Source organism: Micromys minutus, assembly GCF_963924665.1.
Source record: "Micromys minutus genome assembly, chromosome: X".
In the NCBI taxonomy this organism is placed as follows: domain Eukaryota; kingdom Metazoa; phylum Chordata; class Mammalia; order Rodentia; family Muridae; genus Micromys; species Micromys minutus.
The window spans coordinates 123,256,678-123,268,390 of record NC_137970.1 but is presented as its reverse complement, the minus strand read 5'-3'; the positions used below and the strand labels follow the sequence as shown (position 1 = coordinate 123,268,390).

Sequence of the window (11,713 nt, the reverse complement as noted above, 5' to 3'; positions counted from 1 at the left end):
CAGGCACACAGACAGACAGACAGGCAGACAGGCAGGCTCTGAGATGCCAGTTAATGTCACATACATGCTTCACCATCTTTACCTGTGAGTCATTGTTCTTTATGGGGGTCCTGATGTTGCACAAATCACCTCTCTCCAGCCACTTGGGTCATTTTTCTCCATCCTTACAAAGAAGAGCAGAATGTGGTGGGGTCAGTTTAGACGCATTTCAAACTGGCTGTCCTAGTCCATTTCATTTCAGGTCTACTCTAACTTTAGTTTCCATAAGGACAAGCCAGAGCTCCTGTAAAATATTGAGAGGAACAAATGGGGAAATGTCTTCAGGTATGTGAGGCACAATCTCATCTCACAGATGCTGAGAACCCAGGGCCCAGTCAAATGAAGATGAAGCTTTTACCTACTAGACATTCCCATGGTTATATAATGTCAAGGAAGATGGCATGAAGTCCCAGCAAGCCTTTAGCAACAAAGAGACACCTACAGGCAACTTTTCCAAGGGTCTTTCTTGTACATTTAGAAAGGGCAACATTCCTGTTAGTGCCCCATACATCTCTCCATCTCAGGAAACAAGTAGCCCATGTAAACACGACTCTTCAGATAATGATCCAGATTGTCCATCAGTTACTGTTGAGAAGTAAGTGTCTGGGAATGAGCCCACCAGATCCTAATGGGACCTCATATATGGCTCCATGATGTTTGCATACAAGAAGATATGCAGATCTATCCTGAAAGCTGCTCTCTCAGCCATATCTCTAAATATGTCTGCTTAGGAGGAAGAATAGGAGGAGGAAGAATAGGAGGAGGAGGGAGAAGATGATCTAGAAGAGTAAGAAGAGGAACAATATTCAGAAAACAAGGTATAATCTGTGCACTGTTCAAAAAAAACCAAACCAAACCAAAAAAAAAACAAAAACAACAACAACAACAAAAAAAAACCCACGTTCCTAAACTCAGGGTCCTCTAGTCCTCTACAGACTGAGACAAATCACCATTTTTATTTTTGTGGAAATAAACCAATTTTAGTTCTTGTTAAATAAAAACAGATCCCCTGGAGGTAAAATCATGATCATAAGCCTGGAATTCCTGTGCTCTCTGTGTTGTTTCTGTGTTCTTGACCCCTGCTCCGAGTTCACATTTCCTTCCCGTTAGAAGCAGCTGCAGTGTTAGGCAGGCACATGTGCATTTATCTGGATATGCAACCCCAGTCAATGTCAATATTCATTTCTAACATCCATCTCATGCTCTGCCTTCAGTTTCCCACAAGATGACTATGTAATATATATTGGAAGTCATCGATACATAGTCCAAATAGTAAGTAGGGCATATGCTTAAACATATTGCCTCAAATGACCCACAGAATCAAGTAAGTGGGGCTCACAGAAACTGAATTAGCAACCATGCAGCCTGCATAGGTCTGAGCCAGGTCCGCTGTATCCATGCTGTGGTTGTTTAGCTTGGGGTATTTGTGGAACTCCTAAGTATGGGAGAATGGCTTTCTCTGACTCTTTTGCCCACTCTTGGGATTCTTCCTCCTACTGGGCTGCCTCATCTAGCCTTGATGTGAGGGGAGGTGCTTAGACTTATTGTGTTATGCTGCATTTGGTTGATATACATAGGAAGCCTGTCCTTTTCTGAACAGAAAGAGAGGAGTAGTGGATCTGGGAGAGAGGTGTTTATGTGTGTGTGGGGGGGAGGTGTTGGAGGAACGCAAGGAAGGGAAGCTGAAGTCAAGGTATATTGTATGTGAGAAGAAATTAAAAAATGTACAAGATAAACACATCTAATACTAAAACTTCAACTTCATGCTACCTGGGTAATATTTAGAATTCTCTAGGTAAAAAGTAGTTGGGTGATAGCCATTTTTTGTTGCTTAAGGGACTGTCTCCACAGAATAAGAGCAAGGATAGGCCACTGTCTGCTCTTGATTCCCTCTTCATTACAGACTTAGTGCATTGGGGTTAACTCAGTGCCTGGTCCCAGACTAGTCACATGGTCCCCTGGATGCTGTCCTTACACTGTATGAGATTTAATTGCAATAGACATGGGAAAGGAGAAAGGGAGCTGAGACACTAAACACTTATCCATTAACAGATTTATTTGTGCAATCCAGAAAACAGCAGGACTAACATGAATTTCAGCAAAATATTTCCTGGGAGGTTTCCTTTTCCCCAAAGGCCAATGTTCAGGGCCCTGTAGCTTTGCTGGCCGAGCCACAGCATGATGGATGTCGTCACTGCCATCCCCTTCATGAGAGCAGAGCAGCCTGGGAACAGCACCTAGTGAACTGTGCTCCGGAGGAGTGGATTTGAGTCACCATGATTGAGATTTGGAGGTTCACACTATGATAGTACACTGGCAGAGTCATTATTCAGTTGTTTTCCAGAGCATCCACTGCTGTATTCTTTCTCCAGTGGGATCAGGTGCTCTGGGATATCTACTTGGAATACATCCTTCCCCCCTTTCTTAGGCATGGGCCCCAGTAACCACCTGGGGTTTGAAATTTGAGTCAAGTACTTCAGCTGCAGGTTGGTTAGCACAGCTTGAGTTTCCAGTTCCACAAGCTCATCAGCAGCTAAGCTTTCTGGACACTGCACAGTCTCTCCAATGTCAACAAGTCCTGGGCACAAAGACAAAAATATGCAGATGTATTCTCTTCTACACAACAAGGTTATCTTTATGAGTGCAGGGTCAATTGATAAGATATAACCAAAATGATAAGAAATCTGGATTTTTCCTACTGAACACTGGGAACATGACCAACTGAACTAGGGGATCCTAGGTGAGGCAGCCACAGGCCTTGGAAAAAGAAGAGAGTGGCTTATGCTCAGTGAATACTGAGGGCCAGCAGGTTCTAGCATACTACTAAGGTTGAGATTTACCTACTGAAAGAACCAGTCCTATCCAGGAAGCCTATAGTCAATAAGATTACCAATTAGGTCAGCATGCCACTGGGTTAGATATTGATTAGTGCTTTATCTAGGGTCCTTATAACAGGCATTAAAATCCAGGAAGGCAGCCTTACTCTTGATAGGCCACTCTTTCCAGGCCTATGACAGTTGGTGTCTATGCTGACTGTCATAGGCCATGCCTTTTGCATATATCCATGCACACACAGTCCAATGCTACATGAGAACTAAGTTGAGTCACCCAATTCAAGTGACTTTGGCAGCCCTTAGAGAGGCTTCTTGGAAACTTTAGCACACTCCCTCTAGCTAACAGCAAAACAGTGCACCAATCTCTCAAGCGGCATCCTGTTGGAATTGTCTACATTGTGTTTAGTACAGCCTCACTTACCAGCTATCACCCCTCTGCCATATTTTTCTCCTGCCTGTAGTAAGGCCTGAATCTGTGTTGGGGTCATCCCCAACCTCTCCACCAGCACTTTCTTCCATGAATCATCTTCCCAGTCCCTGTGAGCAATGTGGATGGCAATGGTACATTTCTGATGGCTGCTCAACAGGGGACGCCAACGTGTCTCAAGAGTCTTGACTCCATTTAAGATTAAACCAGCGTAGGGCTGCCGGAAGGACAGGCAGGGAAACTTCATTTTCCTCAGTCTCTGGGCCTAAAAATAGAAACACATTACAGCTCAGCTGTTCAGGCTCACATTCCATTGGATCCCTAGATGACTGCCATGTGCCCTGAACCCCCACTGAACTCAATGGGCTTCCTGTCACAGATTAATAATGTCCTGCTCTTAATCTCCAAGCCTAGGAATGGGAATGTTCAGGATCAGGTATAGGGAGGGACAGTAGGGATAAACAGATGTCCATGAGAATGAATGAAAATCTGCAACTGACGGGGGAGGGGGCATCTCCAGGATGAGACAGAGATCTGGGATAAGGGAGGAACCCAGGAATCAATAGGGGTGACCTTAGCAGTGACTCAGAGCATTAGGGATATGAAACCTAAAGAGGCCACTTCTTATAGTCAGGCAGGAGCCCCAGTGGAGTGATGGAGACACCAACCCATCCACAAAACTTTCAATGCAAAATGTATCCTGTCTACAAGAAATGAAGGGATGGGGATGGAGCAGAGACTGAGGGAATGGCCAAGCAATAGCTGGCCTAACCTGAGACCCACCCCATTGGAAGTGCCAATCTGTGACACTATTAATGATATTTTGTTGGGCTTGCAGACAGGGGTCTATCATAGATGTCCTCTGAGAGGATCCACCCAGCCGTTGACTCAGACAGATACAGAGACAAACAGCCAAACAGTGGATAGAACTTGAGGACTCTTATGGAACAGTCGGGGGGGAGAATTGTGGGCCCTGAAGGAGATAGCAACTCCACATGAAGTCCAACAGCCAAATTACCTGGACCTTTGGGGCCCTCAGAGAATAAATTCCTGCCCTGGCTTCCCCCAGTGACAGACTGTAACCTCTAAACTAGCATAAACCTTTCTTTCCAGATCAGATTATCCTGTGGGCATGTCTGGAAGACTAGATTACTGATTCCTGCCAAAGGCTCATGTTCCAACCAGTCCAAGATCTCACAAGAATCCACAGGATTCCTTGTAATCTGTCTGTCCATTCTAAGCATCTGCTCTCTTCCCAGTTCATTCACTGCCCTGTAGCCAAAACAACTGGTCTTCTTCATGGTGCTGCAAATAAACCTATTTTGTGAATGAAGAAGTTGCCCTCTTTGGCTTGTTTCTGCTTCTCCACTTGCATAAACAGAAGGCAGATAAAGGAGAAAAGGTCAAGTAAAAGCTATGTTGGCTGCTGGCAACAGTAAAGACTTCTACTCTGCAAGGGTTGGAGATCAACAAGATTTAGAGCTGGCTTTACCTAACACACATGTGCATCTCACTCAGCTTGGTTCTGCTATCATAGCAGCGGGAAGGTCCTAATCTGCCGGGGACAAGAATCGCCTGATGTAGAAAGTTAATTCTGCAACTGGTTCCCATTATTAAGCCAAGCATGTAATTTAACAGGAGACAAATGATGCCACACACAATGTGGTTGCACAAAAATGCTCAGGTCTATCAAATCCTTCAATGTCATCCCAGTGCCTTCAAAGTCATCTGTTATATTTGCCTAGGCATAATACCAAAGGTCCCAGATTGGCACCTTCATGAGTTCGTAGCCTAAAAGTAAGGAAGAAGCAGTACCCTGGAGCAGCATATTTGGTTTACATCTGCATCCACACCGCATCGCTTAGGAGAGACAGTGATATGCTTGGAAGATGGGGCAAGCAAAGACCCGCCTTGGGGCTGGCCTAGCAGTTGGGGAAGCCAGAGGCTGGGGTGCCCTCAGTGGGGCGGGGGATAGGGCAAGCTCACAGGTTACCTGTGTCCTTTGGGTGCTGTGGGTCTTTCAGCTTTACCTCGTACTCAGCAGACTCTAGTTTACCCCCAGTCCCGTGTTCCAGCGTGCCCGGGAGGCCAGCAGCACCACAGAGACTTCTAGGCGTGGGTGAATAATGTCAGCTCTAAAGAAAGGAAACACTAAAGTGTGTTCTGGGACTTTAAGTCTGACTGCTTTAAGAAGCGACCCAAACACAGAAACGCATCCGTGCCGGAACGCACACCTCTCGCGTGAGCATGCATGCTACGCCCACTTGCACGTCAAAACATTGGCAGCCAATTAGAACTACAGGCACTATACAACCGGAGGGGAAGGTACGGATTTACGTAATTAAGCAGTAAGCCACATCAAATGCTAGGAGACACTGTTTTCTTAAGCAATCTTGCAAATAAAGCTAGTTCAAGATCTGTAATAGGCGGCTGGGAAGGGAAAGAAGTGAGAAAAGAAACAAGGGATTTAGTCGGAGTAGTCTGCAAAAAACCATGGAAACAGGAGTAGGGTGCACTGCAGCAGGAGGGGCGGGGCTGGGGCTGTGAGGGAAGAGGCCTGTTAAGGAGGGGCCTGAAATTAGTCCAGGGCCAAGCTGAGTCCCGATGTTAGCCTTTGGGGTGGGGTGGAGCCGTGAGCACCTGATAGAGATTGAGAATGGGAGTTTGTGCTCTGAGGAATCCTTGGGAACAGATCGGGATTGCGGATTGCGGTTTCTTGGAGTCTGGGCAGGGTGTGAGTGCTGACTAGGGCGGGGCTTCGGATCCCAACTTGGCCCATATCTGCTAGGAGATGGAGCGGGCTGTACAGGCTGAAGTGGTGGGCCAGACTGTCAGTACTCAGCAAGGTGGTCAGGGTCTCAAAAGTACAAGTCAGAACTGCGTGTGGTGAGATTCTGTTAATAGAGCTGAGCTTCGGATCCTGGCATTACTTGCGGGAGGGCTATGGGAGGAGGAGGACGTGCGAGCCCAATTAGAAGTGGTGGGCGGGGCTATGTATGCTTTGGTAGAGGTTGGAGGTGGTTCGCGATTGGTAATGCTTGAAGTAGGAAAAGAGCTTTGGATAGTGACATGAAAAAGGCCTGGAAACTCTGAAAGAGAAGGACAGGGCCATTTGAGAAATGAGAGCCAGGTTGTGGGTTGTGGATGGTGCTGTTAATGCAGACTTCTATAGTGCTGGCCAGGACTGTGAATTGTGGGTGCGATGGCAGGGCTGAGCACTCCTGATATAATGTGTTAGAAAGCCAGTGAAGGAATAGGACATGGCTGTATATGCTGACATGGGAGTGCGGATTGCGTGTGCTGGACAGGTTGGGCGCATTGCCCTGAGTAGTGATGTATGAAGTAAAGGAGGAGGAGTCTGGCCATTTGTCATTATGTAGTAGTGGTGGGTAGTACTGTGTATGTTGATGTCTGATGGTGGGTGGCACTGTGCACACTGTGGGTGGAGGTAGGAGAGGTGGGTGGCGTTGCAAGCGTTGCACAGGGCACCTAGGGTTTACAGAATGCTGGGAAAGGGCTGTAGGTATGTATGGAAAGGATAGGAGACCTTTGAATACTGACCGAGAATCACTGGAGAGGGAAGAGCAAGACTGTGCTGAAGTAGGGGTGGTGGGCTTAGCTGTGAGTGTTGACCTGGGTGAGATGTGTCTCAAGAGTGACAGGGATGGTGATCAATGGTAAGATAGGAAGTGGGGGTTGAACTTTGGATATTAATACAACATGATGCAGGACCTCCACTGGAAATGGAGGGCGGAGAAGTGCATGCTGAAGTGGGGGTGACTGGTGAAGTATGAAGTAGAGCTTTGAATACTGTCCTGAGAAAGTTCAGACTGCTGATGTAGCTTTGAGTGCTCGCCTCCATGGATGAGACAATGGGAGCAGTGATGTAGGAGAAGAGCAGTGAATTCTCACCTAATATGGGTCATGCTAATGGAGAAGCAGACCTGAGGGTGAGGTTAGAGCTAGAAGCAGAATAAAGGAAAAGCAGGGTGGGCCTGTGAGTCAGGAGCAGGCTCCTGGGAGAGTAAGATAAGGTTTATTTGCAGAGTAGATGCGAGAGGAAGCTTCGGGCAGACCCATGGGTTAGAAGGTAAGGCATTTGAAATAGGGCTGCAGGAAGAGGAGCTGAGCAGGACTGTGAGAGCCAAGGCAGCAATGTGTGCAGTGTCCTGTGTGTTGCTGGATGGATGTGGGTGGGGCTTGGGAGGGGCAGGGCAGGGTAGGAACCTTTTAGGTATAGTCAAAGAAGCTCGTAGAGTAGCTATGTGGAATTGAAAGGAGGCACTCAGAGATTATGAGGCACATCCTTAAGAGAGGCAAAGTAAGAAGGGAAGGGTGACTTAAGGACCCAACTATATCCTGCAGGTGATCTCCATGGGACACCATAGAGGGCATGAATGCTGCAAACAGGCCTGGAACTTTTGTCTGGGATTCAAGTGTACTTAGGCCAAGTCTTAAAGGGTAAGGCTCAATTCCTGAGGTCATCCTTCTGTTCTCCAAGCCCTACTGTCCAAAAGTACCAATGGCCCTAATCCTACTAAGGCTTATTTCAAGTGTGGATTTAGCAGCCAACTCTGGGTCTCTACCTCTGCAATACCTAGAAGAAAATAGGGTCCTCTTCTAGTTTTCTAGGGCTCCTACCTGAGGCCAATCTTTATCTGCTGCCTGAGCTCCTTCCTGAGCCTTCTGATGAGCTTGTCTTGGATATCTCCACTCAGCCATCCTCCACACACATGTTTCCAAGCTACACTTTTCCAGCCCCAATTAATCTTTCAGGTCGTCTTGTTTGGGTATCTCAACACCAGATATCAATCCTATCTCTCTTCATCCTTATTGTCTAGTGTGGGTCAGGGCCCCATATGTGATGCACTCCATTGTCTCTGACCCAATAGACACCACTAGCTCAGTTTCTTTTGACTTTTCAGGGCTCATGCTCTACAATGCCTGTCCAACTGCTGAGCTAACTGACCCATTTCTTCAAGACATAATGTTACCATGTAGTGCCTAGGATTTGCACACTTCTGCCTCTCAGCTTTAGTAGCATTTTGCAATGATCTCCTTACTCCCTTCATTAGGATCAGAGAACCCACCTAAAAATCTAATGCTGTTCTCTTGGGGCTGGGGAGGGATTCTGAGTTCTCTGTTTTCTAAGCTACAGGGTGGCTATTGGCTACCTTCTGATCCCTGAGCACACATGCTTGGAGCAGTTTCAAATCATGAGCAAGGATACCCTGGATGTAGATTGCTCCTTCCCCTGTATTCTGTTATGCCAAAGAAGTGAAACTTGCCCAGGAACATGCCCCTGAAGTACGTATCTTCTAGTGGGGAGCTAGAGAAGGGCTTCCTGTCCTGATTCTCAGCTGCCCTGAGACTGTGTTGTAGTGAGTGTGTTGACTGGGGTACATACTGTAACACACCTTCCTTGGGGACCAGATTGAACAGAAGAAGTCTGATCTATTCACTGGCATGAATGTACAATGCTGGTTTTCTGCTGCAGTATCAAATAAGCCTTGGAAGCCACCTCACTGGGTTCTAGGAAGGGTCTAATGCTATTTTCCCTGGACACAGAAAATCTCTATCTTGATTTTCATTCAAAATGACAATTCACTCCCAATCCTGGAATGGTCTGTTTCTGACCCCTTCCCTCAGAACACATTCTCTTTATAGACTGAGTTTCTACCTACTGTTGTTATAGAGCTCTGGTGAGCACTCATCCGGTGCTTTCCGATCGTCTCCCGGAGCATTAGCCTTCATTCTTTTCCCCTCCTGACGTTACATAGCTCTTGCATGGTTGTTATGGAGATGCTGCTCAGTATGCACTGTGGTTTCCATGACAACTCCAATGCTCCTAGCCCAGTGGTTCTCAACCTTCCTAAGGCTGCAACCCTTTAATACAGTTCCTTATGTTGTGGTGACCCCAGCCATAACATTAGTTTCACTGCTACTTCATAACTGCAGTTTTGCTACTATTATGAATCATAATGTAAATATCTGATACATGAGATGGGACTCCCAAAGGGGTTCCAACCCATAGGTTGAGAATTGCTGTTGTCTTGACTCCTTATGCACTTCAAAAATGCTGCTGCCACTCCTCCCTTGCTTCTTTGACTCAGAAATGCAGGATAAAGATGCCTTCCACTGGTGAGGCTTCAGTTTTATGCTGAGTCCTAGGTTTCACAAGTCTGTTGTTCCCTTGACCCAAATTTGTGCCATCCCTTCAAACAACCCTTACTCAGTCCAGCTTCCTCTGGGGAATACCTTTGGCACATTTTCCTTCCTATAGAGTTACTTGTCTTGTACAATTGGAATGACAGGGACCACTTCTGAAGTCTACATATACAAGATGCTCCTGGCCCGAGTGTCTATTTCCTTTATTCTTCTTCCACGGGGCTTCTTTGCCTCTGTCTAAGGGCTCCTTTTGACTCAACATTAACCAAGTGCTTATAAATATATCTGCAGGTCAAAAATATCCCATTGCCCATCCCTACAGCTCATACCCCTCCCCAAGTTCTGGTGAGTGTTTCTTGAGAAGATGCTTAGGTACTGTAACTCCTAGAGAGGGACATACCTTTCTTCTGTCACATGTTGTACCCATCCTTATCCAGGGCTAGATATCCTTACAGCCTACACATGTTAGAGAATCTCAGGCTTCTGGGGACCGATGTGGTGATTATGCAGTTGTTCCCCCCCCCCCATGTAGGCATTCCTGCTGTGTTTCCCCACTGCTAGTGCTGAGCTTGCCTATTTTCCAGATTCCATACCACAAACTTCTTTCTTCTGCATCTAGGCAAATGGGATCATATAGTATCACCCAGAGTCCTACATTTATTGCTGGTTTTGATATTTCATACGGACAAGAAGAAACTGTGCCTCAGGAACCCTAGGCATGGATGGACTAGTTAGTCTATTGGGTAGGTTTTCTTTTCATCACATGTTATATGTGGTTGGGAAGAAGTGGCATCCCAGTGAGTTTGCAGGCTGGCAGGCTACTTTTACTTCACTGGAGAGGTATGGTGCAGGAGACATGTTGGGGAAACAGAATTTGGACTTTCTGAGTTTCTTTGACCTGGCTTGTAGTGGAAGGAGAAATGTTTTACATCCCCCATCTATTTGAACAGTTGGCTGTCGGTGGTGCAATTTGGGGAGGTTATAGAACCTTTAGGACATCAAGTCTTGCTAGAGGAAGCAAATCACCTGGGGTGGGCTTTGGTGGTTTATAGCTTCATTACATTTCTGGCTCATTTTCTCTGCTTCCTATTTGTACATCAGCTAGCTTCTGGGTCCTGCCAACATGCTATGCCTTCCCTACCATGAGAATTCTATTCCTCTGGAACCATATGCTAAAATAAAGTCTTTCTGCATTTAGTTTCTTTTGGCCATATCGCTTTATTGAAACCACATGAAAGTAATTAATATATGTCCCCAAGCTGTTATATCAGCTTGAAGTTTGAAGTCCGTTTCCCTTCTGGGAGCTGACAGAATTAAGAAATTCCCTTAGCCTGAGTAACACTATTTTAAATAGATCTCAGCCTAGGTTTCTGATTCCCACAGTAAAGGCCTTTTCTCAGAAATTAGGTGATCTCACTGTGGTCAGGTAGCTAGCCGAGTAGAATGGTCACATAAACAACGAATCCTGCTTGGCAGAAAATTCCCTCCTGCACCCAGGTCATCCCCCTCCTCAAGTAATTCTTCACAAAGGGTATTGTGAGAAATCCTTTAACCGGAAAGTTCCCTTAGTTCCATTCCTTACTTTCCCAGCCTTATTTCCTTCTCCTACCTGTATAAAACTAGCATGTGAAAAAATAAAATTTGTCAGCTTATCAGACCACTTGACTTGCTGACCTTCTCCGAGCCTCTTTTTCCCCCATCTCTCCTAGGTGACCCCGGGTTCCCATTGACTGTCCTGCGGGTCAATCAAGGCTCCAATCTCTTGAGCCACCCTTCACTTTTTTCTTCTCTTCTAATATTTAAGCATGAGAATAGTACCCATGTGTCATGATGAAGAGAGGGTTTCAGGTAGCATATGACCCTGTGGTCATGATCTTTGGTTATATAACTCGGGTTGGTGGTCAGGCTCTGGAGAACACGATTGTAGAAAAGAATTGTTTTAATGTGCTCTTAGAAGACCCTTTCCTTGCTTCCACATGTATACTTGCAAGATTGCTCTGGCAACTCTCAAGACATGAAAAGGTAGAAGACAAGGGACTTGAATGTGACCATTTCAAAGAAATGAAAGTGTTTCCTTTTTCTGTGTATTTTCTTCATTATATTAAGTCGATACTGTTTGATTATTTTGTTTAGTATCTTCTGTTGTGCTATTAACCTATATTTTAGAAGAATCTTAACAAATCTAACCCAACATTCTCACTAGCTCCGCAGTCTAATATGAAACATGTAGAATAGAAGTCTTTGC

General features: G+C 45.8%; 1 protein-coding gene across 1 annotated transcript; it reads right to left on the bottom strand.

The window, feature by feature from the left end:
- Window positions 1-2,113: 2,113 nt before the first annotated feature.
- On the bottom strand, window positions 2,114-5,506 carry EOLA1 (endothelium and lymphocyte associated ASCH domain 1). Its single transcript, XM_080911091.1, has 3 exons — window positions 5,294-5,506; window positions 3,295-3,565; window positions 2,114-2,617 (listed from the first exon to the last, which is right to left on the bottom strand). Exons 2-3 carry the CDS (start codon window positions 3,545-3,547, stop codon window positions 2,340-2,342), a joined length of 531 nt encoding a protein of 176 aa, XP_080767217.1. The 5' UTR covers window positions 3,548-3,565; window positions 5,294-5,506; the 3' UTR covers window positions 2,114-2,339.
- Window positions 5,507-11,713: the final 6,207 nt, after the last annotated feature.